This window comes from Dinoponera quadriceps, unplaced genomic scaffold (genome assembly GCF_001313825.1).
Source record: "Dinoponera quadriceps isolate SergipeBrazil2010 unplaced genomic scaffold, ASM131382v1 scaffold1889, whole genome shotgun sequence".
NCBI classification, from domain to species: Eukaryota; Metazoa; Arthropoda; class Insecta; order Hymenoptera; family Formicidae; genus Dinoponera; species Dinoponera quadriceps.
In genome coordinates this window covers 90,920-117,151 of record NW_014557272.1, presented here as the reverse complement: position 1 = coordinate 117,151, position 26,232 = coordinate 90,920, and the positions used below count along the sequence as shown (strand labels likewise).

General features: G+C 39.7%; 3 protein-coding genes and 1 non-coding gene across 5 annotated transcripts in view; 2 read left to right on the top strand and 2 right to left on the bottom strand.

The window, feature by feature from the left end:
• Positions 1 to 21,131, top strand: part of LOC106748849 — a 67,396-nt gene extending 46,265 nt beyond the window's left edge. For both annotated transcript variants that reach the window (XM_014627738.1, XM_014627739.1), the window contains 7 exons: positions 11,915 to 12,069; positions 12,564 to 12,751; positions 13,556 to 13,658; positions 13,738 to 13,899; positions 15,225 to 15,457; positions 16,083 to 16,294; positions 17,327 to 21,131. In XM_014627738.1, coding sequence (XP_014483224.1) covers positions 11,915 to 12,069; positions 12,564 to 12,751; positions 13,556 to 13,658; positions 13,738 to 13,899; positions 15,225 to 15,457; positions 16,083 to 16,294; positions 17,327 to 17,481 — 1,208 coding nt within the window. In that variant the 3' untranslated portion in view covers positions 17,482 to 21,131. The remainder of the gene's footprint in view (positions 1 to 11,914; positions 12,070 to 12,563; positions 12,752 to 13,555; positions 13,659 to 13,737; positions 13,900 to 15,224; positions 15,458 to 16,082; positions 16,295 to 17,326) is intronic.
• Positions 21,062 to 23,617, bottom strand: LOC106748850 (leucine-rich repeat-containing protein C10orf11-like). The gene is made up of 4 exons (XM_014627740.1): positions 23,529 to 23,617; positions 22,617 to 22,844; positions 22,089 to 22,470; positions 21,062 to 21,736 (listed from the first exon to the last, which is right to left on the bottom strand). Exons 1-4 carry the CDS (start codon positions 23,586 to 23,588, stop codon positions 21,657 to 21,659), a joined length of 750 nt encoding a protein of 249 aa, XP_014483226.1. The 5' UTR covers positions 23,589 to 23,617; the 3' UTR covers positions 21,062 to 21,656.
• A 103-nt stretch (positions 23,618 to 23,720) lies between these two features.
• Trnap-agg lies at positions 23,721 to 23,792 on the top strand. Its single transcript has one exon. It is a non-coding gene; the product is annotated as a tRNA-Pro (tRNA).
• A 32-nt stretch (positions 23,793 to 23,824) lies between these two features.
• On the bottom strand, positions 23,825 to 25,793 carry LOC106748841. The gene is made up of 4 exons (XM_014627722.1): positions 25,307 to 25,793; positions 24,770 to 25,091; positions 24,500 to 24,674; positions 23,825 to 24,383 (listed from the first exon to the last, which is right to left on the bottom strand). The coding sequence occupies exons 1-4, from the start codon at positions 25,475 to 25,477 to the stop codon at positions 24,152 to 24,154; spliced, it is 900 nt and encodes a 299-aa protein (XP_014483208.1). The 5' UTR covers positions 25,478 to 25,793; the 3' UTR covers positions 23,825 to 24,151.
• Between the last annotated feature and the right edge of the window lie 439 nt (positions 25,794 to 26,232).

The following is a 26,232-nucleotide window of genomic DNA, read 5'->3' as shown; positions in this document are numbered from 1 at the left end:
ATATATATATATATATATATATATATATATATATATATATATACATGTATATATTGTATATAAAACGCAGCCCATTATTACCTATTATAACACAGCGCAACCTTTACGGTAAGGAAATGCGTCTTCTCTCACCCTTCCGTCAATAACGAACTATATATATATCTCGCGGGGAAAACAAAACACAACAAAAAGAAAACGCATTTTATGTAACGCCCTATAAAAAAAATGTATCGGAGATATAATTATAGAAAATCTCAATGGAGAGCTCGCGCGAAAATTCTTACGACAAAAAATCCAATAGAAAATATGACAAGACTGGAGCAAGTCCCAAATTGACATGTGTCGTGTGATCGCGAAAACGAGCTCTACGAATTGAACATTGAAGCTGCGTGAATCACAAATTAAGGATGTATCGTCCATTAGTATCATATTTTCAATGGTCATCAATTTAGTATTTATCATGCAAAGTTACGTTCCTATACATTTATCTCACTATCTAAATGATAAATGTTAATTTAAAACGAAGTTGCAGGCATGCATAAACAATATTACAAATATGAAAATATGATTATTTCTTATTTTTCTTATTAGTGCTATATTTATGCATTAGTTGACCTAATAGAGATGTACAGACAATAGAAAGAGATATATAATAAATATTTAAATATGTGCATATGTATATATATATATATATTTTTTTTAATATTATTATATTATTATTATATAATATTATTATAAATTATGAACTTTACTTTACTTTTCTGTCTTTTCAAAACAAAATAACCAACAATTCTGAAATTTATATATAACGTCTATATATTAGTTTTATATAATATCATTCTTTCATATCAGTCTTTAATACAAGCAGTTTTTCATTCAAATCTTATTTTTCATTTAAAAGACAAAAATAGAAATTAAAAATAGCACGCTAATAAATCTTAAGGAACGTATAAACAGTATCAACTGTAGTTACAAATATCTCAGCTCTCGAGTGGTCAATCTTATTTTAATTGCACGAGCAACGAGTTAGATAATATTTCAACATATAAGCGGTGCAAGTTTCATCAAATATATTCTTAAGCCACGTCGAGCCGCCTGTAAATGCGAATCGGGGGAGTTCTCTCTGTGAGAGGATGAAAAAATGGATTTTTCGGCATCCTTTCGCTTCTCAGACACGCAGACCGTGTAGATTCTCCTGCTCTTTTTTTTCCTCGGTAAGAAGCGGAAACGCGCGCGCCGTTCGCTTCCAACGAACCGGTGCACTTTTATGCGCGACAAGTAGAACGTGCGCATTGATAATGCGGCGGCGGCAGTGTTCGGGTGTTCACTCGTGTGTAACAGGTGCAACTGCTTCATATTACGAGGTTTTCCTTCTTTTCACCGTCGTGCCTCCGACGGACCGGCGGTCGCCGCGGGGCAGCCGGTGCATACGCGCGCGACGACAATCGATAAAGCCACGCGCGGCGCGACCCCACCGCACACGCTCCGCGTATGCGTACTGCCGAAACTTTACGCATGTTGTCATGTGAAACTCGGAGCGGTGTTACCAACGTGCCAACGCGTTCCGCAGCAACGTTGTCGATTGACCCGCTGCGAGATGTTGCCTTTGATACCTCTCATTTTTATCGCACCGCCTCGGGGGAGCATTGTATTGTGAAAGTTTAATGCAACGACTTTTACCGCCTCGGAAACTCGACAGCGAAATCTGCGGGAGAATAAAATAAATATTTGAACGTGTGAATCAAAGCTCCGGTGGACGATGTTGTATATTTCGTGGAACAGTATTCGAGACGGACGGGAAGGAATCTCTCGGAAACACGAACGTGAACATGAAGCCGCGGTATGCGAAATGTAAAACGACCCATATGGAAATTTCCCCGAACATATCCAGGCATGAATTCCGATGAGATTATGCAAATTTGTCCGAAATCAGTGTAACACATTGCGATGCCAATTAGGAATCTCATTCTTGTCCGAATTATAAGAAAGCTTTAGAAAAACGTTGGTAAGAGCAAATAGAATCCGCCTGGGTTCCCACTTAGAATCGCAACTTTAATTAATTGGATAATTAGAGTAGATCCAAATTAGATCCCGGAAAATTGATTATATGGGGAACAGGATAGATCCCATTTTCCTTACCCAACATTTTTCCGAAGTTTTCTTTTTCAGATTTCTATTTTATGTGTTCACGTTGAACAGAAAAAATGAATCTGTCCCAATTCCCTCATTTAGAATCGTATTTTTGAAGCATTATATTTCTAATCCGAATCTTCATAGATTTCCCTATCAGAATTCATCATTTTTCGGGGGAAATCGGAATAGATTTCAATCAAATCCCAAGAAAATTTTCTATACGGAGAAATTTTCGTCGAAGTGTGTACGTACGTCTTCCCTTGAATTCTGTTAAACTGCGGATAAATTGCATAATGCAGCGATAACTCAGGAAGCAAGATTTGTAGCAACGCGCGCCACAACGAATTGTAAACTTATACCGATGTCGACATAATTCATATCGTATCTTGCACATGCATACACACACATATAGTGCTTGGTTCGTGTATGCGAACGGCGATACGATTATAAGTCGAATGAAACCGCTCGAATGCTTTCGTGCGCCACTGTATATTTGCCAGCTTTATCGATCGACGAAACATATCGCAATGTTTGCCGAGCATTGACCTAATCCACTTGCAAACGTAAATACTTCTCTCGATAATATCGGGCCCGTGTTTTTCCCGCCTACGTAACACGTTGTTGCAGCCGCGGAACGCGCAATTAGAGGGATAATTATTTGTAAATGCAGGAATTCTTTCGAAAACGTTCCTTATTTACCGCGCAATAAATTCGAAGAGTCTCGTAACGAAAATCGACACTTCTCGTATATGTACGCCCGTTAAATCCAAACATACGAGTCGGCTGAAATAATTAACGTTGCGTTCTTCTGTAATTCTGTAATGTCATCGTTTTCTCCGTATATTTTTAATTACATATCATCGTTATTTTTACGTTTAACGTCACGTTAATATTTTACTCAATGTCGGGTCTTTTTATTCGAAGCTAAGGTATGATTAACGCGACACGCGGGCTGATTTTTCTCACGATTGACGAGCAATTGTTATCGCGTCAAGAATCAATCTCTATTATCGGTTTTAATCGCGTTAGATTAACCCTTGTCCCGATGATATTCAGACTTTCCGCGCAGATGGTAGACCTAATGAAATTAAGGCCCTTGCTTGCCACTCCCGTTTTCAGCTGCCGGCCTGCCGCCGATCGATAACGGAGGAGACCACCCTCTAATTCGCGTGGCTCGGGGATAAAATCTTGGGGTAGTGAAAAAGTCCGTCTGCCGAACGCATGGAAGGTCGTTCCTCCTAACCGGTGAAATGTCTCATCGGTGCACACGTGCGGCGTGCACCGATGCGACGGTTTAAAAAGTTTACGTTACGCCGTTTACATTAAGTTTGCATTACATTACGTTGCTCACATCGAATCCACATTACATCACGTTGAATTGAAATCCATCGGAGATTAAGCGGAAAATATGATCCCGTCCCCGTATTTACCTTCCGCGATTATTACTTCGATGATTCCCTTTGACCTGCGGTATTACATAGTCCCCGAGTCTCTCGACCCGTTCTCTAATCGATTAAGCGCTTACTAGGGCAAAGTCGAGCGCAGAAGTCGCTAAAAAATGTATTCCCGACGGAATCGATTGCGGCACGTGAGCGATCTCCAGGGATTCCAACGCTTTCTCGCCTGGAGGGGAGAACGATTCTGAAAAAATCTCTCTCGCCTCAATCGAAGAGGCGTCTTGATCGCGTGAACAATTAAACGAAGTCCGCGTAATTCAACCAACAATAGACTTCTCTCTCCGGCGATGCATTTTTCTACTACGTAAAATACCTTCTCCTCTTCCTCCCGAGGACGTGTTTCTCTCAACAATGTGTGTGTGTGTGTGTGTGTGTGCTGTTTAAGAGACACGCTCTCTGCTCCTCGAGAAACGTTTTAGAGATCCCTGGAACAGGCCGCGCTCACGTCGCTCGTATCGCGCCGGTAATAACACCGTACGTGCGTTTTACAGCGCGTTACACAGCCGCATTATATGCATCGCACGCTCGCTCGCGACTTCCGAGTCGCGCGCGCTCCTTCGCCACCGTTCCATCCTTTTTTGCTCGTTAGAGATCGGTCGCGGCGACAGGTTTACGTTCGACAACGGGGTACCGCGTCGGTGCTCTATGCTCGCCTCGTTCCGCCGTCGTCGTCGTCGTCGTTACATCTGCTCGAAAGAGCAGCCCGTGCGCGATCGATTTTTCCCGCAGGAAATAAGGGCTAATGCGGTTCTTAATCACCGCTTTGCGTCGCAGCGAAGGCACGCTGGACATTCGAGTTATTTCGTTCCCCTCGAAAGGCGCGGCCGCTCAACAAGTAGGAGACACACGCGAGAAGGATCAAAGGCGATACTTGGACGTCGGTGCGAAACAATTCAATAAATAATAGGTCCGTTCTTTTTAGCCGAACTCGGTTGCACTTTTTATCTTTGAAGTGAAACCGGTGCATAGGAAAATAGAGCGCTGGAATCAAGTCAACGTAATTACCTGTTTTTCCAGTCTTTTAAATCAAGTAATATTTTTATCAATTTAAGTATATTTTAATGGCTTGTAATAAAATTGTCATTTGAGAGGAATATAATATCTTAATTTGCAAATGAATTGCTGAATGTGAGCATAAGATGGTTTGAAATTTAAGAGGAATTTTACTACAATTACGTAATACTTCTTTCTCGGAGAAATCTAGTGGTTTTAAGTTTAGATTTTTCCGTACGGTGAATATTTTTCTACAAATAAATTCTGATATTTTCAGTATTATGAATTTAATATTCGTCGCAATTGTAAACAAAATTGTTAACATGTACAAGTAAGTGTCTATTTATACAAAGGAAAATAATCAATTATATTTCTATTTTTAATAAATATTTATCAAGGAGTATTGGAGTAACCATTTTACTTGGATCAAAATAAATAAATATTCCTTGAACGGTAGCATTTTTTCAATGTATGTAACTGAACGTCGAAGGGAAAAGGAACGAAGTTCCGACGCGGCACAGCTAATAAAATGCAAGCTTAATATCGCGCATAGGCATAGAAATTTTCCGATCATTTCTATTTCTCATGTTTCCGAGGGAAGTTTTATCTTTGCGACCTTCGGAAGATACGACGAAGGTGAGGATTCGGAAGCGCGAAGGAGCGTCTCTCGCGCCTGTATCGAGGAAGAGCCGCGGGTGCCGTTGAACCGACTTAGAACCGCGTTTTGGAATGCGTGTCAAGCTTTTTGCACGATTGGCACGAACGGTTCTTCGCTGACAACCGTGAAGCATGATGTTACGCTTCTGCCCGTCACGTATCCCTCAGATTTCTATGACTGCGATCCACATCGGCCGATTCTTAAGAAGCCCGCACGGATAAATCGCGCCGAACGCAGCGGGAACGAACGCGTAAAAAGAAATTTCGATCGTATAGCACGCGATTGATTGAAAAAAAAAAAGACTTTTTCTCACGGATTATTAATTCATCGGCGCTTCTAACTCGCACACGTGTTGAAGTCTTGCAGAAATGACCGCGGCTTAACGAGACTTATGACATAAGGCCACGGCGTGTTACGGCGAAAACACGCTGAAAATAACCTCTTTTATGCTATCGGGCATTCGATAATATAACGATATTCATGCTTCGATAGAGTAGTCCGATAAATGCGAACGCAGGCGTTGCGTTCGCAGTGAAATCACCGCGGCGGTGCCCCGCGCTTATTACTCCCTCCCACGATTCCACGGGTATAACAGCACGGGTATAACACTCCGGTAGTGAGTAATTTAATTACTGGCGGAATACGCAACAGCGTTTTCTAAAGGAAAGGTAAACCGAGTGGGATCAGCCGCACACGGCCGGCGCGCCGCGGGTTAAAACGGAAGTGACGACCGCGCGCCGAGCGCGCAAAGGCGCTGCCTTTTCCTCTTCGGAGGCGGAATTAAGTAAAAGCTTTCGTTAGCATATTATCTTCGCATGCAGGCAGGTTTTGCGTGGTAAAGGTTTCCTTTCGATATCGCGAAAACTCGGAACGTGCGTGCAGATTTCAACTTGTGTTTCCGGACGTTGGGTTTGCGACGCTGGTGGACTCGAATATCGCGATTTCAAGGAGGTTGCAAGGCTCGGTGTCGGTATTTTCAGTGGTCGTATTTTCATCTCGATGGAGCCATTCACAAATGGTATTTATCGAGCAAAATAATGCCTCTATACTTTTATATTACTATTTCAATAATAAATGTTAATTTGAAACATTGACATTTGTATATTCAAAACGAAATAATCAATAATTTTGAAATTTGTATATAACGTCTGCATATTAATCTTTAATGTCATATTAGTTTTTCGTCACAATCTTATTTTTAGTTTAGAAGATTATTGAAAACAGAAATTAAAAATAGCAGTCTCAAGGAACTATAAAAAGCGTCGACTTGCAAATATCTCAGCTCTTAGAACGACCAATCTTTTTTTCATCGCACAAGCAGTCAGATAACATTTCAATATATACGTAATGCAAATTCATCGAATTCCTATCATACTCGGTTCGCCTTGCAACCTCCTTTTAAAGTGTCAAGAAATCATTTCCATCGTCAGTAATCTCTTTATTCCCTCGTCTTTTCGTATTATTCCCGCTGGATAATTCATTCCGAGGTTCTCGTTCCGATCAAGCGAGGCGCGGCGAAACTTTCGCCCATGTTCTCGATGCGTACTACGTACCGGATACGTTATTCACGCGCGTGAATACGCGCGCGTTAATAGTTCGTAGTTGCTTTTCCCGTGAATTGCGCTTTCGCACAGTGGGAACTACCAGACGAAGAGCGAAACAAAATTGGCGACGAAGACAATCGAAAAAATGGCGAAATTCCTTAACGAGATGCGGGCGCGCAACTACTTACGCTCGCCGGCCGAGTGATCTAATTAACTCTCCCCGTTTCGCGTCACGAAACTCTAGAGATGACACGCGAATGTACAAAGCGAACTACGGAACTCCGATTTCAACGAGGGAATCTCCGACGAATCGAATTACCGGGCATGAACCGTGCGACATGAGCCGGGAAATGATTAGATTGGTCTATCATGTTCTATGAGATAACGATAAATTCGAGGATAAACAATGATTGCTTCTTGGAAGAAAGAATTAGCCGAATGGACAATTTTAGATGATGATAAATCCTTCTTGACAAAGAGATATCGAAAGGCTCCGAAGGTATATAAACCAGAAGGAATAGGCTAATTAACCAGTAAACACTGATTAACAGTAACATTATAACAATGTTATAATTTCCCATTCAACTATGTAACTGTTGCATGCAACGTATGTTATACTGTCGGTATGTTTATATTGTTACACTTACATTGTTGAATGAGAAATTATAAATTATAACGTTGATGTCAAGTTACTGTTAGTTGGTTAATAGTAAAATTCATTTACTAGATAAGAGCCGTCGCTGGATGTTGAGCGCGATAAAATCAATTTTAGCTTAAAATTCTTGGACAGTGTGCCCGACATACGTGTCCGACTCGTTTTTCAGACTTTCAATGCACGTAAAGTGCCGTGTAATAGCCTGCTTCCACGTAGAACCGATCCTTTTCATTCCGGAATTAATACTCTCAACATTAATTATCCCCTTTCTCTGTAAAGATGTATTATCCATTAATGCCGTATTTTCAGTGATTCATCAAGGTGGCTTATTTATAAATTTAATATTTATCAGGCAAAATTAGATTCCTATTTATATTTACTTTACTATCTAGATAATAAATATTAACTTCAAATTGAGACAGACATATTAGAAAACATTACAAACACGAAAATATTATTTTTTATTTTTCTTATTAATGCTATATTTATGCATTAGTTGATCTAATAGAGATGCACAGATAATAGAAAGAGATATATAAGTGTTTAAATATGTGCATATGTATACATATTTCGAATATTATTAAGTTATACGAATTTTACATTGCTATATTTTCAAAATAAAATAACTTTGACATTTATGTATAATGTCTGCATATTAGCTTTTAATATCGTAGTAATTTATCGTTGAAATCTTACTTTTAGTTTAGATGTTAAAAATAGAAATTAAAAATAGCACGCCAATCTCAAGAAACACGTATAGAAAGTATCGACTTTAGTTATAAATATTTTTATTCCAACAGTCAATCTTTCTAATTACAAAAGCAATGAGATAATATTTTAACGTGCACACGCTGTGCAAGTTTCACCGATTCTTATCAAATTCACTTTATTTTACGATCTGCTTTGAAGTGGAATAACTTTTAAACGCAACGTAGATCGATTTGCAATGTTATCATAATTTTTTCATTATTTCGAGTTATGGGCGATACATTCTTGAATTTTCCGGCACATATATTACACACTGTCGAACAACTTTTTATCCTTTCGCTGAGATTTAAATCCTCGCGGCCAACGACGTCCAGCGACGGCTCTTATTAGTCCATTCATTCTCGCTGATAATCTTTTTTTTCCTTCGAGCGACCGACATTGCAATCGATGTCGCAGCTAAACGCGAGGAAGAGAGAGAGAGAGAAAGAGAGGGGAGGGCGAGAGAGAGAGAGACGTTTCTCCGGTCACGTCCGCGTCGCTTTGCTTCGATGGAATTTCTTTCGATGGAATCTCCGACTTGCGATTTATACGTAGCGGCCTGATGGAGCGTGCGCGCGTTCGCAACGTAGGTAACGCGACGCATGAAAGTCATTTTTCTCAGCGCGGAGATACCTCGATACCGCTCACCTTGACACACATTCGCCTAAACCCGTTTGCAAAAGTCGCGAACCGATCCCGCGCATCCGTTACCGCGGCGATGAAGCGTTTGCCGCGCGGCCGCGATTAGAATGCATCGTGGCGACGGTGGCTATCGGACGAACGGCGTTATCTAACATCTAATTGCTCGTTACTTTGGCGTTACTCAGCACGATGCGATGTGATTATTTCGCGTACGTACAACTACGCCGGAGGAAAGCCGCACGAACGTGTCGTCGTCTTGTACGCTTCTTTACATATTTACCTCTCCTTTCATCTTAGTCCCCGCTGACATACGTGGTGAAATTTGTAAAGGTCCTTTAATATGAAGCATATTTTCGCGGGACATTAAAAAATTAGGACACACTATTCCCAAAATGTTGAATTGCTCAACGGACTTGCTTAACATTAGAAATACCGAGCGGTTCATATTTGCGACCGTTTTTATATTTTAAATCAATAACTTATTTATTGAATGATTGATGAATTAATCATTTAATAAAGGGAATGATTGGTGAAAAGTAAACATTTCAGAATTCCATCTTTCACGCAAGAAATCAGGTATCAGTTCAAACAATAGAAACGGTCAGAAACGACCGTTCGATATTTCCAATGCCAAGAGACGTCTGTCTTGATCGTTCACGCGTTCTTCTTCAAAGATCTCTCCTTGAAAATTTCCGAAAATTCCTCTTCGGCTCGAAGAATCCAAGTTCTTTCTGTAATTCTTCGCTTTTCTCTCGCGTTAAATATTCACGCACCTGGAAAAAGGGAAAAATCGGAGAGTTATATCGCGCAGTTGAAATGACGCCTTTCTAGAGACTCGCTCGCATATAATTACATCGTATCGCGCGTTATCAAACCTTACCAGATACCGGACCTTGAACATGGATGCTGACGCGCTATTCGACCTGAAAGGCAGGAAGTAAAAATCAGAATTATCGCCTCCCTTTGTTCCGTCCGCCAAGAAGAAAGAACAGTCGGGCGACGACCGAGTTTGTCAGTGCAACGAGCGTTTCGTTTCGCGTCGCGCCTCCCGATCGTAGTTCCTTCCTTACAGCCTGTTACGAAATATTGGCAAACACGTCAAGCGGAAGTCGCCAAGAGTGTAGTTACTATTTTCACTTGACATCGCGAAGATGGCACGCTGTGCTCTTATCAATTTGGAATAGGAAACAAAATCGGTGAAATGGAATTTCCATTAAAATGAAACGGTTGGGGAAACGCGTTCTGCGCTTGACTGAACGAAGAAACATTATCGCTCTTTAGCTCACTCGGAGATACAAAAATTCGACGAGAAGTATCGGCGACGTGGAACGGGCTAGTCATAAGTTACTCTTCGCTAAATCATCGGAAGTTCGAAATTAAAGATCGCTGGGTGCGATGCCTAAAAGCGCGCGTTACTCGACTTTCGATTCTGCCACCGGCGACTCCTGGACGGCTGGAAAAATGATGCGACCCCTCGCTTCGAGCTGGCTGGGATGCTGCTGCGGTTCTTGTTATAAACGACGACGGGAACTAGCTCGCGTTTCGCCGGGATCGAGCAGCGCGAACGGGACGAGCAGGACGAATGTTCTGGAGCCCATCGTTGAATTGAACAAGTTGAAGCAGTCGATCGTTCCGCCGAAGAAACTCACACTGGAAGAGAGATTTTTTTTGATGAGAAACAATTACTATCCGAAGGATGTATCTGCGCAGAACGTCGCCAACAGCGAGGAGACCTTGTTAATACGCAAGGACAACGCGATCGATACGAATTTCCGGAATAAGTCTTCGTCCTACGGCAGTGTGAACGAGATGAGGCGCGCGATCGGCGGTTTGCCGGCTCTCCTGAAGAAAAAGAACCAGCCGTTGACGAGCGAGGAAAAGAAAGCGTCGCAGAGCGACTCCAAGTTAGAGTATAGATCGAGCGTCTTGGCGAAGTACTCGAAGCGACACGGCCAGCAAGAAACGCTCAAGCTGCCGTTGGATATTCCCAAGCTGATGATAAGTTAGTCGGAAAGTGATTACGAACGATCCAAGTCGAAAAGGCTATGCGGGGGGGAAGAAACTTAGATTCTATTATTCTGGCATGATTCACGCGTATCTTCAACGTGGAAAATACATAAATATAAATACACAAATATAAATATATACGGAGAAAAATAATTTGCTGGCGGAGCAAATTTCATGCCGTCGCGGCAAAATCGTCTAAGTTTACTATGTAGACAGCAAGATGATTTGTTAAGAATAATTAATTGCTGTTCGTTCTAAATATATTTTGATGAATCTAATTATTTTGCTGTGCACGGAAAAAAACACTAGCTGCAATAGCTAAATTAGCTGTAACATAAAGACACCTGAAACTTTAGCAGCGTAAGCAATTTTAATTGTTGCAGTAGCAAACTCTGCCGCTGCGGCAAACATATTATTGTAATGACATTTACAATAGTACGCTTGCTGCTGCAGTAAAAGTGTTTGCTGCCAATCTAGCTGCTGTAGCTAATCTTTCTGTTTCGTTTGAGAACACATCAGTAAATGTAAGAAAACTTTATTTTCTTCTAACAGCAAATTAACGTGTCCTAAGAACAGGTTCATACGGCCAAATTTTTCTCTATCCTGGCAATAAAATTGTTTCTGCTCTGATTACGAATAATTTGCAAATTTGGTTATATCAACTAAATTTTATCGCTACGTGCGACGAGTATGCAATAGCAACGATGGTTCCGTTACGACAGCATAATTATTTTTCTTCGTGTGAATCATCACCTTCGTGTGAATAATCATAAAAACTCGTCACTGACGAAGTGGTTATTTTGAGATAATTTTAAAAGTCAAGGGTCAAGGAATTGACGGATAAATATAGTCGAAACGATAAGCTGAAACTTTTAACGGTTTACAAAAAGAGATTGATGAAATAATAATTAATAATTACTTATAATAACTGTAAATGACAGGATTTTACACTGCAGTTCTAAAAACACTGATTCTTGAAATTGTTTATTCATACTTTCGTTCATTCATCTTCGTTCTCTGCCAATATATGATGATTTGAGTCAGTTTGAATAACTTAAGCTTCCTCATGATGTCATAGACGATGGAGGTAGTTTATCGGAAGCATGCAGCACTCCAATTATCGGAGCAGGATCACGAGCAGGATCTAGTCACACAGTCATGGACATGGATGATATGGATCCAGGATTGCATTCCGGTCATCTCGCTACTCGTGCCTCCTTGTCGAGCCTCGGGGTAAATGCGATCCACTAAAATTTGTTTCTCTTAAATTCGCCAAGATAACTCACACAACATTCTAAATAACAATTAGTAAATAGTTAATTTTACTAAGCGGTCCAAATAATAATTAGTTTTTTTACCTTCAAAGTAACACAAGTGAAATTCGAAAATTTTATCGAAATTGATAGAAATCGATATATTATTAAGACTCGGGACAGTTCTATGAGTGAAAATTTCTAAAATTTGTTTTTGCCGAAACGAGTCTTCGACAATAAATCTTTGCACTTCGCCTAAATGCGCCGTATCTTTGATTTCCGGGATTTCTGTTTCCGGGAGAAAATTCCATCCATTGTTATGTAGTATAACGTGGAGGCGAGCATGCATCTAGCTGGGATGTAACGCAATGGGAAAGCAGACATCGCGTAGGAATGCTATGCCAGATTTACGACGCTGAAATCGTCTTCGTTTTCTCGTCTTTACGACTCTAATCTTCACGTCTGCGATTCCAGGCACGTTCGGACTCAATGGCGTCGGTATACAGCGGCGCGGGTGAGGGACGTTGTTGCCGATCCGTGGTCGTCACCGGCGAAGTGGAGTTCGCTCTGCAGTACGACTATAAGCACCTGACCTTCGAGGTGCACGTGACGAAGTGCAAGAACCTCGCGCCAGTGGATGTTAAGCGCAAACGATCGGATCCGTAAGTGTTCTTCACGTCTCTTCTCGCTGACGTCTTCAACGTATTATTTTAATTATATTATGTTATTTGAAACTTGATATTTCTTTCCATCATTATTACCATACAATTTATAATATTAATATTAATGATATTATATTATTAATTCTTGATATCGCATCGTTTTAATGAATATTCCTAACGACATCTGTGTGCGCACATGTTACATCACTATTTAATTATTAATATTCGTAGTAGGAAAAGTTCAAGTGTTAATTTGTATTTTGATAAGATCTTCTCATGAATGACGGTAATCACTATTCGCGAGGCTATAATCAAGACACAGCGATCGGTAATTTTGAGCGAGACTTTCAATTTTGCGCGAGACTCGTAGAGACTTTGTAGCCGTGTATTAAACACGGAGAGAGATAACGTGCAATTTGTGGATGTATCTTCGATAATGCAAGTCGACGTCAATACTGATAACAGCGATAAGCAATTTTGCTTCAACGTCGATACGATTGACGATTAAACGTAAATAATTTGTCTTTAATCGATAAATTTCATCGCGAACTTTCCCCACGTTTCGACATTTTGACATTTAAAACGAAGAACTTAGATAACATCTCAGGACTTAAAATAATTAATAAAATAAATATTAAGGCTAACTAAACGATAAATAACTTTATACATTATCACCTTAACTTTATTTTTCCTGAATGACAAAAGAAGTATCGGAAAAGAAATCGCTCAAACAAAGTCGTATTCGAATTCAGTTAATTTACAAACCCGACTGAATTTTGGTAATCTTTCATGTTCTCCTTCCAGATACGTCAAGGTATACCTGTTGCCGGATAAGTCAAAGAGTGGCAAGAGGAAGACGAAGGTGAAGAAGCACACGTTAAACCCGGAGTTCAACGAGACCCTGAAGGTAAGTCCGTCGGCCTGAATGTTTCGCTGCTCGTTTGCATGACGATCAGTGATGGTAGCACGTCAACGCGCGCTTTTAGTTCCATATGAGCCTGAGCGGCCTGGAGACCAGGACACTGTGGCTGACTGTCTGGCATTCGGACATGTTCGGTCGCAACGACTTCCTCGGCGAGGTGCGGATGCCGCTGGAGAACAAGATATTCGACGATCCGACGCCCCATTGGTATCCCCTTCAGGAAAGAGTAAGTTCTCCGCCGGTTGTAATTCGGACAATATCAAACGATAAATGGTAGCAAGAGCACGGAATTGAATTTTTTCTCTCGGTGAAAATTTCGGTGGAAACAACGGGGAACGTTGCTCCGAAATGTTCGGGTCGTAGTATCGTCGGCGAAGTGAAGTAAGTCGAGTGGACGTACACATTGTTACGCATTTAGCAAATTTTTCTTTTCGTTTCTTTGTTGCTCAAGACGCAGGCTGCGATTTTAGAGCTTCTAATTCTATGCTTTCAATGTGTTTCGATGAGAGCGCATGTGAATGCAAAATTTATTCGGTGTATTTCTGAGTAAATATGACATGTATCTTAGATAGATGGAGCATCGAAGAGATATTTGAAGCAAATATTTTATTTTTTAGTCAGGGACCTGCCCACCAGATGTGGGCCATCGTACATTTATCCTCAGCTCAAAAAGAAATTGATGGACCTTTATCGAAAAATTAAATTTTTAGATTCAAAATTGTAAATTTAAGCCCACAGGAAAACTTTAGAATTTGGAAAAAATTAGATTTAGCGTTGCATTGATATCGTTGATATCACAGACATTAGTTGATAACACAGAAAAACGATCATCCTTTCATCAGAAGCGGCATAATTTTAGCTTTCGAATGTGATTTATTCTATGTCGCTGCGTGTTTTCTACGTGGAAATATCGATAAGCGGCTAATCCTTTGACGACGGATTGAGACCGCTGACAAAGTTGCGCGCAGCTGCTCTGAGCGCAGCGCGTCGCTGAGAAGTGTGAAATCCGAGGCATGAAGGCACTACAATATACGCACTACTAGGCGTTCTTCTGCGGCAAAGGCCCGTTGTTAACATTCCGATTTTTTTCGACTCCCATATCTCAGCGAAAAATTGACGTAGGAACGAAACAAACGTCATTCTTCTTGGTTTACCGCGTGCCACGCGCTCATGTTGCTTGCATAAGCTCTTGTCATGGCACACATTCGTGTGTACGTTTATGATTACGTGGATTACGCAATATAGAAATGTTAAAACATAACTACAGGAATAGAAAGTTTTCCAAAGTTTCTCCCATGAAAATATATGAATATATAAACATATAATCGCGCGTATTTTGTTTAAAAATGTTTTTATCGGTACGATTACAACTAAATTTTACAACAAACGTCATAAGTTACGTTTTCAAGAGAGATGCTAAAATCTTATAAAATCTAACCCGCAATCTCCTCCTATCGTAAGTTCTTCGAAATTCTATATACGTCGTTTTAAAGAAGAAGAAAGGAAAAATTACTTATACGTGAATCATTCATACGTAATAATTGCTCTTAGACGGAGCCGTTCGACGATCCAGTCGCATACAAGGGAGAGGTGATAGTCGGTCTGAAATTCGTGCCGCCGGATCCGACGCAGCAAGATCGCGATCGGGAAAACGGCACCGATCACCGCAGTTCCAAAGCAAAGAAAAACTGGAGTCGTGGTGCTCTCCACGTTCTCGTTAAGGAGGCTAGGAACCTGCAAACTCGGGCCAAGAACTCGGGCACCTGTGATCCTTTCTGTAAAAGGTATTGCCTGTAAAATTCGTACGGATCAACACATATGTTTCTATTGAGAGAGGCGTGACTGAGAAATATAATTTATATAATTAGTAATATATGATTCATATGCGACGAGTAGTAGATTTTTCATTAATCAATACAATTTCTACAATTGACAACTTTGTTGCGACGAAATGAGTACAAGGAAAAAAATAATTTGATGACACAGCAAATTTTATGCTGTGGCAACAAAATCTGTCAGTCACCATGTGGGCAGCAAAACGAATTGTTAAGAATACTGATTATCATTCTTGCTGGGTTATTTTGCTGAATCTGTTAATTGTTTTATTGTAAGGACAAATTAGTGAATGCAGGAAAATACTATTTTGTCCTAACAACAAATTAATTAAAGTGTCTTAAGGACAAATTCACTCAGCAGAATACTTTCGATTCCAGCAACGAAACTGTTTTTGCCCTAATTCGTTAATTGCCAACTAAATTTGCCGATTAAATTTGATTGCTGTTTGCGACGAATATGCAGTAGCAACGATGATTTCGTTACAATACTAGAATTATTTTTCTCCGTATAGTTTTAATTATTCTTGTTTGATGTTCGAAAAATTCCGAAACAACATTTCGTAAAATCTTTCAGCTATTTGCTGCCTGACAAAGGCCGATCCGGTAAGCAAAAGACTGGAGTGGTGCGCAGATCGGGCGGCTCCCCGGTTTGGGGACATACGTTCATATACAAAGACGTTAGTCTGCAGGAGTTAGCAGAACGTGGATTGGAACTGACGGTCTGGGATCACGATAGGATTGCCAGCAACGAATTCTTGGGCGGCGTGCGGTTTAATCTCGGCACCGGTATGTACAAAAAAATCAGTCTATGTCTAAAAATCATACATCTTTCAGTTATTCAAAACTTGATCGGTTTTCTACATTCTGTATTCCAAAAGTTCGCTTTATTTATCTTAGAAATTTGTGTCCCAAAATTTCCTGATAATTTTATCTTCAAAATTTCTTGCAGAACATCTTCAAAAATCAATTTTCGTGGCCCGAAAGGCTTGCATCGTATATTATTGCAAGATATAATATCATATTTATTCTAATATTTAACATTTAGATTATCCAATTTCGAGTGTAAAGTCCAAGAGTCCCCAAAGTCATAACGCGTACAGTACAAGTGTGTACACAGAATCAAATATATATTGTACATACAAAAAACGAACCATGTCCAATGAAAGTATGATGATTTCCTTTCCATGCATATTCTACATCTCACATATTTGTCTAATATATAAATATTCTTAAAAATATACTTATATAATAACAACTACTATTATATGCATGGATTGTTTTCTAAAATATCATGAAAATTACATATAAGTTTGGTCATTTTATAATAAATATGTAATGTAATGTTAAATTTTGTTTTTTAATATTTGTATATGTACATTGTATAAGTGGTATTGTTTTCATTCAATATCTCCATAAAAAATTCATAATTCCCATTTAACATTATTCCCATTTAAAATGATTAAAACTATCACTTACACACATATGGTTGACGGAGCTACCTGCGAAAACTCACGTGTCACCCATATATGCACAATCAAAACTTTTATGTTGAAAATGATCCGCTGAAATTGTTGTCTTACTTTAACTAGGTGATTATGTTAAAAAGTAATATACTGACAAGATGAATATGTCAACATTTGTTAACATTGATTTGTATATTTTTAACATATTCCCCGTGTTAAAATAACACCGAAATTTCAGTGGATCGTTTTCAACACAACATTTTTCACCGTGTGGATGAAACGTGGCAACCTAAGTATTAAAATATTGATCATCTCTCGCGGAAAATAACATAAATCTTCGTACTCTGCGCTCCAGGGAAGCACTACGGGAAACCTGTGGACTGGATGGACGCGACCGGCCGTGAACTGTCTCTGTGGCAGAACATGCTCGAGAGGCCGAACTTCTGGGTGGAAGGCGCGGTGACGTTGAGGCCGAACCTGCACAATCACGGCAAGAACAACGGCTCTTAAGAACGACGAGCGACGAGCACGGCGCCGTTCGACGACTATCGGGATAACGGCGCGCTTCTCAGTCCTCTCGTTTCCTTTTTTCGGAGACTCGCAGGAGACTCTCGGCTTTTCAGAGATGGCGATTTAGTCCAAGTATCGTTATATGTGTACATAGTTCCAGAAGCGTCGCGTAAGTCCCCGAGAAGCGACAGACTCGCGAAACGAAAATCAGTGCCTTCGGGAGCGACGTGGACTCGCGTCTTTCGGTGTCCTTCGGTCCTCCTAAACTGGCACGACCAAGAATTCCGGTCCGCCGACGGAAACTTCCATGGAAAGTGGATGGCCCTCAGCCCGGTGGATCGAAGGGATATACGTCATTTCGTTGTTTCTTCGGTGCTTTTGCACTCTGCATAACGTACGCACTAACGATTCTCCTCTGTCTATTCTTACTCTTACGTTGCGTCCTATATAAATTTATCTATATCGTGTAAATCGTACTTTTTAATTTCCACGTGAAACTTTACCCAACCAGTACGTGATGCACGACACTCTTGTTTCTTTGATTTCTCTTCTTGCTTTATTGTTACTTCGCGTTATTATTTCGAAAGATAATATAAAACGTATCAATAATAATATAAAAGGCGCGTTAGCTGATTTTTGAGTGAAAGTTAGGCGGTAGTTTGTTTTCTCTACGCGCGATTTTTCTTCCTTCGCTTAGCAATGAGATAGAAATTTATAATAGAAATAGAAATTTATAATTTCGTAGATAGAGAACGTCGTGATATACACGCGAAAATGAATAAATCTAAATTTACGTTTACACGTGAATTTATACGAGAATTATCATTTTAGAAGATCGACTTGGAGACAGACTATGCAAAATTATATTTTCTGTTTAATTATTTTTCCCGTGGAACGCGGCTGAGATCTTATTTTCCGCTTGCCTGGTTCCTTGCACTCGTAGCTTCTTTCGCACAAAGCCGGGATTCGTAACAACGACATATTAACATAATGAACGTGCCAAACGTTGAGAGGATAGAGTTGTAGCGCAATTGACACGTTATCTTTTGATATTTTTCGAGATAAAGTTACATCATTAAGTAGAGTCCACGCTTACCTTCGATGCTGTTTCATTCGGGAATGACCATCAATTTTTTATCCTCGTAACTAACGGGTTAACTTTCATCACAGCGTCATTTCCACGTATTGTTTGCGAAGCGTATTTTTCCTTCTTTCCAAGCTACTTCTCGTTCTCTTGTCGCACATTTTTATGCCTGTTATTTCTCCTTATCGCTGTGGCGCGAGAAGTTCCATGTAGAACTACGCGAGCTGAACAGGCGATGAAAACACATGCAATATCGTGAAGTATCGTCGATATTCTCGAGGAGATACTCTTAGGTCCTCACTACAAAGCCCGAAACGAGATAACGAGTAAAAGCAGAAGTGCGTCCGTCCAAGCAGTCGGCGAGACGATTATCGGCATCGTATTGGAACGAACGAAAAACGATGAATTCTCGTAACGTGACTCTCGCCGAGTTCCGAACGTTGAGTCGCGAAACTGTACGCGTGTGCTTGGAGAGTTCGCGCGTGAAATTCTACCTCAGAGAAAAGAAGATTGTCCCCGAAAATCAATTCGCGAAAACGGCGGAAGGATGACGAAATGATCTTTAGTAAAAAAGAAAAAAAAAATCCTCGCGAAGGAAGAACAAGTGCAATATAAATCAATTCGGCGTTGCGGTAAACAGCGCGTCCAAAAATTAGTAAAATTGTAGTAAAATGTTATGTGATATCAATTTACATTGCGGATACGTGCAAAGTTCGTGAGAAAGCGGAGGTAGCGAGCGGACGAGGAGTCTCGTTATATTTTCTCTTCTCTTACTTTACGATTCACGATTTTCGAACAATGTTTCATTTTTGAAGAAATCGACCAACGATAAATTTTTTATCATTTGATCGAACGTTTGAGAGCCTTCGATATCATTGAGCGTTCAATTGCGTGTCGGAAAAACGATGAACTCGACTCGAATTCAAGAAAATAGAACGGATCTCCTGTTCAGCCGCTCGCTTTCCCTCCGTCGTTCGCCAACGAACAAATCGGACAAGACGAGAAACGTCGGCGTTTGGTACGCGAAACGACAACGTTGTGGACACTTTCCTTTCTTGGAGAGAAAGATGCTTCCAGTGTGTACAATAGAGAACGAACGATGACGAGCGAACGAAGCGATGGAACGGTGTATTTAAGGGATTTAAATATGACCGCTTCCTCCCATCGATTTATACACATATACACACACACACACACACACATACACACACATCCATGTACAACGCACACATACACACACATACACACATATTCTCCCTCTCTCTCCCTCTCTCTTTTTCTCGTATAGATGTTATATTTATACATGTATACTTATGCGAGTAACTACCATCGCTGCTCTGAAATTCTCGAAAGAAACTCGTCATTCACGGATCCATTCTAAGGACACGGAGGCTTTCTTTCGGCGATTTCAGGACGATCGTAGAGGAAGGCCCACATCTGCGGCTCGCGTTTAGCGCTAAAGGCGCGCTGGTCTGTCTCACTTATCGTTCAGCGTTAAATCTGGACTATCTCTGTTACGATATTTATGTTTAATGCTTGAGCATTCACGTCTGGCGCTAAACGCTGAATCGCTGAATCGCGGCGCAAGCATGAATCGACGACACGAATGTTCCCGAATGAATCGAAGGGCCGAACTGACGTACTTCGTACTTAACCGACTTAATTATACAGCCTTCGATTGTTAGCATACGATTGTGTAACGTCGCGTAAGTCGCGTATACTTAGATGTAAGACTCTTCCTACAAACAGGGTTAACGATGGAAACTGTAAACTGCCTTTAACGTATGTTTTGTAGAGATTCGAGCGGTGCGCGATAGCATATAAAGTTCCCAGCGAGGAAATGGACGAGTTTAATCTATCGTTAATTGACAATTTGGGTGACGATCGCGGATGGAATTCGTGAATTGCGGAATTATATCAATTTCTGAGACCGGGAGAGTTTGCTTCGGAAAATGTCTGAATTTCTTTCTATTTCCTGTTATCTTACCAACTAAGCGTTTGTTGAAACAGGCGAAATATCATGAAAAGGAAATGTATTTCTACTTACCTTCCCGAAATGATTTCTTTTTTATTCATGATTTCTCGCTAAGGATGCATTTGAAGAGGAGACAGACAATCATAAAACAGACATAGGGGAATTTCAAAATTACGAAGTGAAACTCGAGCTTCGAGGGAATTTGTAAATTCGCAAAGCGAATCCCTACGAATTCTTTTAATTCCTCTCTTTCTCGCGGGGCTATATATAGCGTGCGTGTTAAATTAACTAACAAATTCTGAAGTATACATAGACATACATATATATATATATGACTTCGACATTCTCGAAATACTGAATTTAGCGTCGTTGCGATAATTAATGTCGTACGCATTACGGACCAATAGCGGTATAGAAAGGTCGAAGATTCTGTTACGATAACCCGTTACGTTTTTCTATGTCCGATGAAGTCTCCAAGTTACTCTACCGTATGTTAGTGCATAGCGTTTAATGTTACTGAATGAATAGAATCAGACATTTATTTATATGTCGCTCGTCGGTGTACATGATAATAAAAGTTTTATACGTTTACTCGTAGCTTCGCATTTCTCTCGATCACCGTTGAAAAAAACGCACTGCTAAAGAGATACAAAGATCAGTCGGACACGCTTCTTCGAGGGATGAAGTACGAACTGTCGCAACGTAAATCTAATCGAGGAGCTAGTTTGAAAAATAGCTGAATATCAATCACACATCAATGTCAATTATACAAAATATTATTATAAACTCTATAGATATTTTACATTTGACATATAAAATTATCACAAACAGTGCGATATTTGGGGCTGTAATAATTTGTTTCTCGAACAAATTATTGGAAAGTTCAGTGGTAATATAATAATTATCATGGTATGATTCTTAGAGACGTTTTCACATTGATAATACTATTTGCGAATCATTTGGGACAGGTTTGAACAACTCTTGATAATATTTGAGAAAGGGATATCTCGCGCTTTGTGCTTAATTGATGATCATCAATTATACCTGACTAGACAAACATTTTGCATATATTTTGGTATTTAAGGCCACGTTGAAAAGTATTTCAATGAATCTCGTTTAAAGATCGTTGTTCGAGATGAATCGGTTGCCTTCGGAATTCTTGCCGGAATACCGATACTTGCACTTGCCGTACGCACCTGACAAGGATTCATCGTTAGTATCGATCGTTCTATCTCAGAAGAAGGAATTATTCAACGTAAATATAATTCACGCATTAAATATATTTAACAGAATATTTAAATTATAAATATAGTTTAAATTCAATTTAAATTTGAATATTTTAATTTAATTCAATTAGAACTTTTAAGTACTAGTAATTTAATTTTAATATCAATTTAAATATTCCATTAATTTGTCCTGAAAATTTAATTTCCTCAAAGCGTCGAGGTATTCTTTAAACTATAACCGAATGTTCCAGCTAATTTAACTGATCGATTCTATCGTCATGCAATTTTTCGCGATTTCACCTGATTTGCGCTACTCGTGTACCTTTGTGATCCTGCGGCTTGCGTACTGCATTCGGTAAGGGTGTGTAATGGATGTTGAAGAACAGATCGTCGAACTCGTTAGTGGTCGTCGAGCTGGGCGGCTTGTGAATCAACTCCGGCACCAGCTTCACCGTCCTAGAGTACTTGCCGCGAATCTCGGCGTTCAATCTCTCCTGCTGAGTGACTCGCCGGGAGTCTAGGAAGCGCAGGCTCGAAGGTAAGACATGGATCGCATAGAGCCTGTAACGCTCGTAATCGTCCTCGTCGGTGGACGCCGGATTGGTCAACTGATCGGGATAGCCTGGATTACCCAGAAGACTCACGTATTCCACGTTGGGACAGCAGTCTCGTATCTTGTCGAGGGCTCCGTCGATGTTGGATATCTCCAAGAAGGAGGAAGAATCTTATCATTCGGCTGGCAAATGCTACGCGAGAGTCTCTCACAGATCTGCCATTTCGTGACGTCTCTTAAGCGTGTTCGGTTTTACCTCGAGGAAACGTGGGACAAAGTACAAAGTATTTCTCGAACCTTGTTGTTGTTCAAGCTCAGAGTGGTCAAAGTCGGCATGAACGGCAGCGTTTTGAGATCGCCGAGTTGGTTGTTGTCCAGAATCAGTTCCTGAAGCCTCTCGAAATCCTTCGCCGCCGAAACGGTAGTCAGTTCGTTATAGGAAAGATCCAGGCCAAGGCAATTGCTGCCCACTACTCCGACCAGCCCGTTTGGGATCTTCTCCGCTCTTTGACCGGTGTACCAGGCCTAAATTGTCGACAACTAATGAGTAAAAGTTTACGAAGAAGATGGGAAACGAATGGGGGGGGGATAAATGTGTGCTTTTAAAACGCGATAATTTCGGAAATTGGCAATTGAGAATTTCACAAGATGAATCCCTGCCTCTCGTGTAATTTGATTCATGTATTTGTAAAATTATTCTAAAAGTTTCGCCAGAGATATTATTGTGGAAATATGACAAGGGCTTGTTTATGACTTTAATTTAAAACATAGATCTCAATTTAACAGAATATTAATTAATAAAAGAATGACAAGAGCTTATTCCCGATTTTAATTTTAAATTTAAATCCCGACTTAAACAGAATATTAATTAGGAACTTATATAGAGACAATTGGCGAAACTTCAAGTATATCAAATATACGTGAAAAAAAATACTTCATGCATACCAATTAAATTAAATAAGAACAAAATAATTTACTACCTAATTTTTGCATCAAATAAACGTAAGCTTTATTCTTTTTAGCTGCACACTCTATATATTCTCTTACGCTCTTCTTCCTTCCTCAAAGATAGAACACGCGCTTGCTCTACTTCGCCGGAGATAAGGTGCGATAAAGCGCAGCCGGAGGGAATGAACTCGACGATACCGATCTACGTGCGTCATGACGCGCATTAGTTTCAACAATCAAAATCACAGGAGCGATGATTACCCGTCCCCGATCGAGCGTCAACGCACTCCGGTTGAAGTCTTGTTGCCCGTCGCCCGCCATGTTGCACACACCACGCACCGACTGTGTTATCGCGCAATTAATGGCATAGATAACATCTGGTGCGGAAATGCGTGCATGTCATCAGTGTTATTACACCTGATCAGTCTGTAAAAACAGCCTTACATACAACGTGGCTCGTTGGTCTAGGGGTATGATTCTCGCTTAGGGTGCGAGAGGTCCCGGGTTCAAATCCCGGACGAGCCCAATTTTTTTTCTACTTTTTCTTGATGATTTATTGTTCTAAACTTTACAATTTAACAGTACAGTTTTACTTTACAGTTTTACGGTACAGTTTTCAATGATCAAAAAATATATATTAGATAATATTATCTAGACTACTTAGATTATTTTTTACATTTAGCCCAATGTAATGCATATGTAAATATATATGATATAGATAAATATAGTATTTCTTTTCCTGCCTTTCAATAAATAACTAACAATCAATCATAGCATCTCTCAAGAATAAATTACTTTGCTTTCAAGCTAGTCTCATTAAGTAAAATTCGAATTTACGATGAAACCAATATTAAAGCGATATTGCACAGCTGAATAAAATTGCACTATAATATAAGATCGCTCAACGTCTTCTTCTTCTTTTTCAAGGACTTTTGTATGCTGTGAGATGTGTTGCTCAACTTCCAAATTGAAGACCCACAGGCGGATGGGTTTACTTGACATTTATTTTCCTCGCTTTCCTCGTCTTTGTAACTTTCATTTTGCCTTGTTTCCTCCACAGGTTCATCCTTGGACAAGTTGACAAGCCTGTTTTCCTCAATCCCAGAAACATCGTCGCTAAAACAGACAATCAGGCAAATAATTTATTTATTACAAATTCTATAAGATTTTTTTGCGTGGTTCTTTTTAATGTAACACATGTATCATCCATCATAGTATACATTTATTTATACCTTGCACCATTCGTAGATGCCTCAGCAGGCTCTATCTTCACGTGCGTTCTTGGTAAGGTTATAGTATTGCAACAATTGAGTACCGACTGGAATGCTTTTGCAAAGTCAGTTGCAACTGACACAGCAGTGTCAGTTTGAAACAACTCTTCGTTGAACGGTTTCGTAGCGATATACTCTATGAGGCATAAGTAACGATCTTTTAGAGGCTATCACACATACATCAATAACTAACTTGAGTAATCTTCCGTCAAACGTTGCAGAAATGCGTACTCCTAATCAGCTCCGCTCCCCCTGCTTTGTACTCCGCGATTTCCTCGTCCTTCTTCCTCACCAGGTCCAACAAGATCTCATGTTGGCGAACTATCTCCATCGATGACAAGCAGAACGGCATTGTCACATTCTCCCAAAACTGTCGTGGTGTACCTTTGACGAGATCTATCCAGAATTTCAACTTTATGAAGCCCTGGTCTTTTCGCAGTTTTATTTGAAACACGGAAGCCTCTACAACGTGCTTAGGGATATCGTTCAACATATCCATTACCAGTTGCTTCCAGTCGATAGCTTCGAGAGGTCTCAACAGAGGATTCAAAGCCTACAAAATAATACATTTCATAATGCTTAAGCGTATAATGTGGAATATTTATTCGTCGAAAGACTCGCAAGATGATTTATCAAAATAAAATCTGATCTCCATCTCTTTACTTCGCGCGTGTTTTGTATTATTTAAAAATAATTGATCTTAATCGACGTGAGCAATATTAACGCAAGACATTGCACACAATCGAGATAGCTCATTCATTCATGTACCTGACATTTGCGAAACATAGTTTCGTGTGTTAGGTATTCTATCCAAATCTCTATCAGATCTGTCAAGATCACCTTCCACGATTCATTATTTCTTATGAAGCAGATCACATGCGCCTTGTTGTCTATTTCAAGATTTCTCCAAACTCTTTGTTCGCACGAACTCGAAACCATATTTCCGCTAGTGAAGCGACAAAACGACGAACCGTAGGTATTGTAAAAAATTTTTATTTATCAGATAAAACAAGATATATAGATAGATTGTGTATCATGTATTACAGGTTATCCCGCAACCTGTCCAGAATATCTTTTATTAAATCCGTTATAACTTCATAGCACCGTTACAATAAATTATCTTCGACGTATATTATATAGTACATTTCATTATAACATATGTATGTATAAACTGTTGAATATATTATTTAATAAACACGTAAAAATTCGGAAGCGTCTCTGTCTACATGATCGATATTATGTTCCCTGACTAGGAACCAACTAGAGGTATAGCTTTTTTAGCTGCGCCTTCTGCACTCTCTCAACGTATATCTCAAGTTTCAGATACGTATCCATCTCGTTTTCAGCATAGAGAGTGTAGATGAAGAAAACAGGCCATCGTTTTCCCTGCTTCTCTCGTTACGATACATCGATTTGACGAATCGACACTCGAACGATAGCTCGAACTTCGACTTTGTAAGAATTCCAAGAATTGAATTATTATTAATTTTATCTCTATTGCTCTCTTCTTCATTATCTATCGCCGTCATCACCATTATCATTGTCATTTTCCTTACCATTGTATATAATATGTAATATAACCAAATATATATAATATATATATATATATATATATATATATATATAATTTTTTATTACATATAATATACTAAAAAGTGTTAATAACATATGAAATTATATAAAATTTGAATATA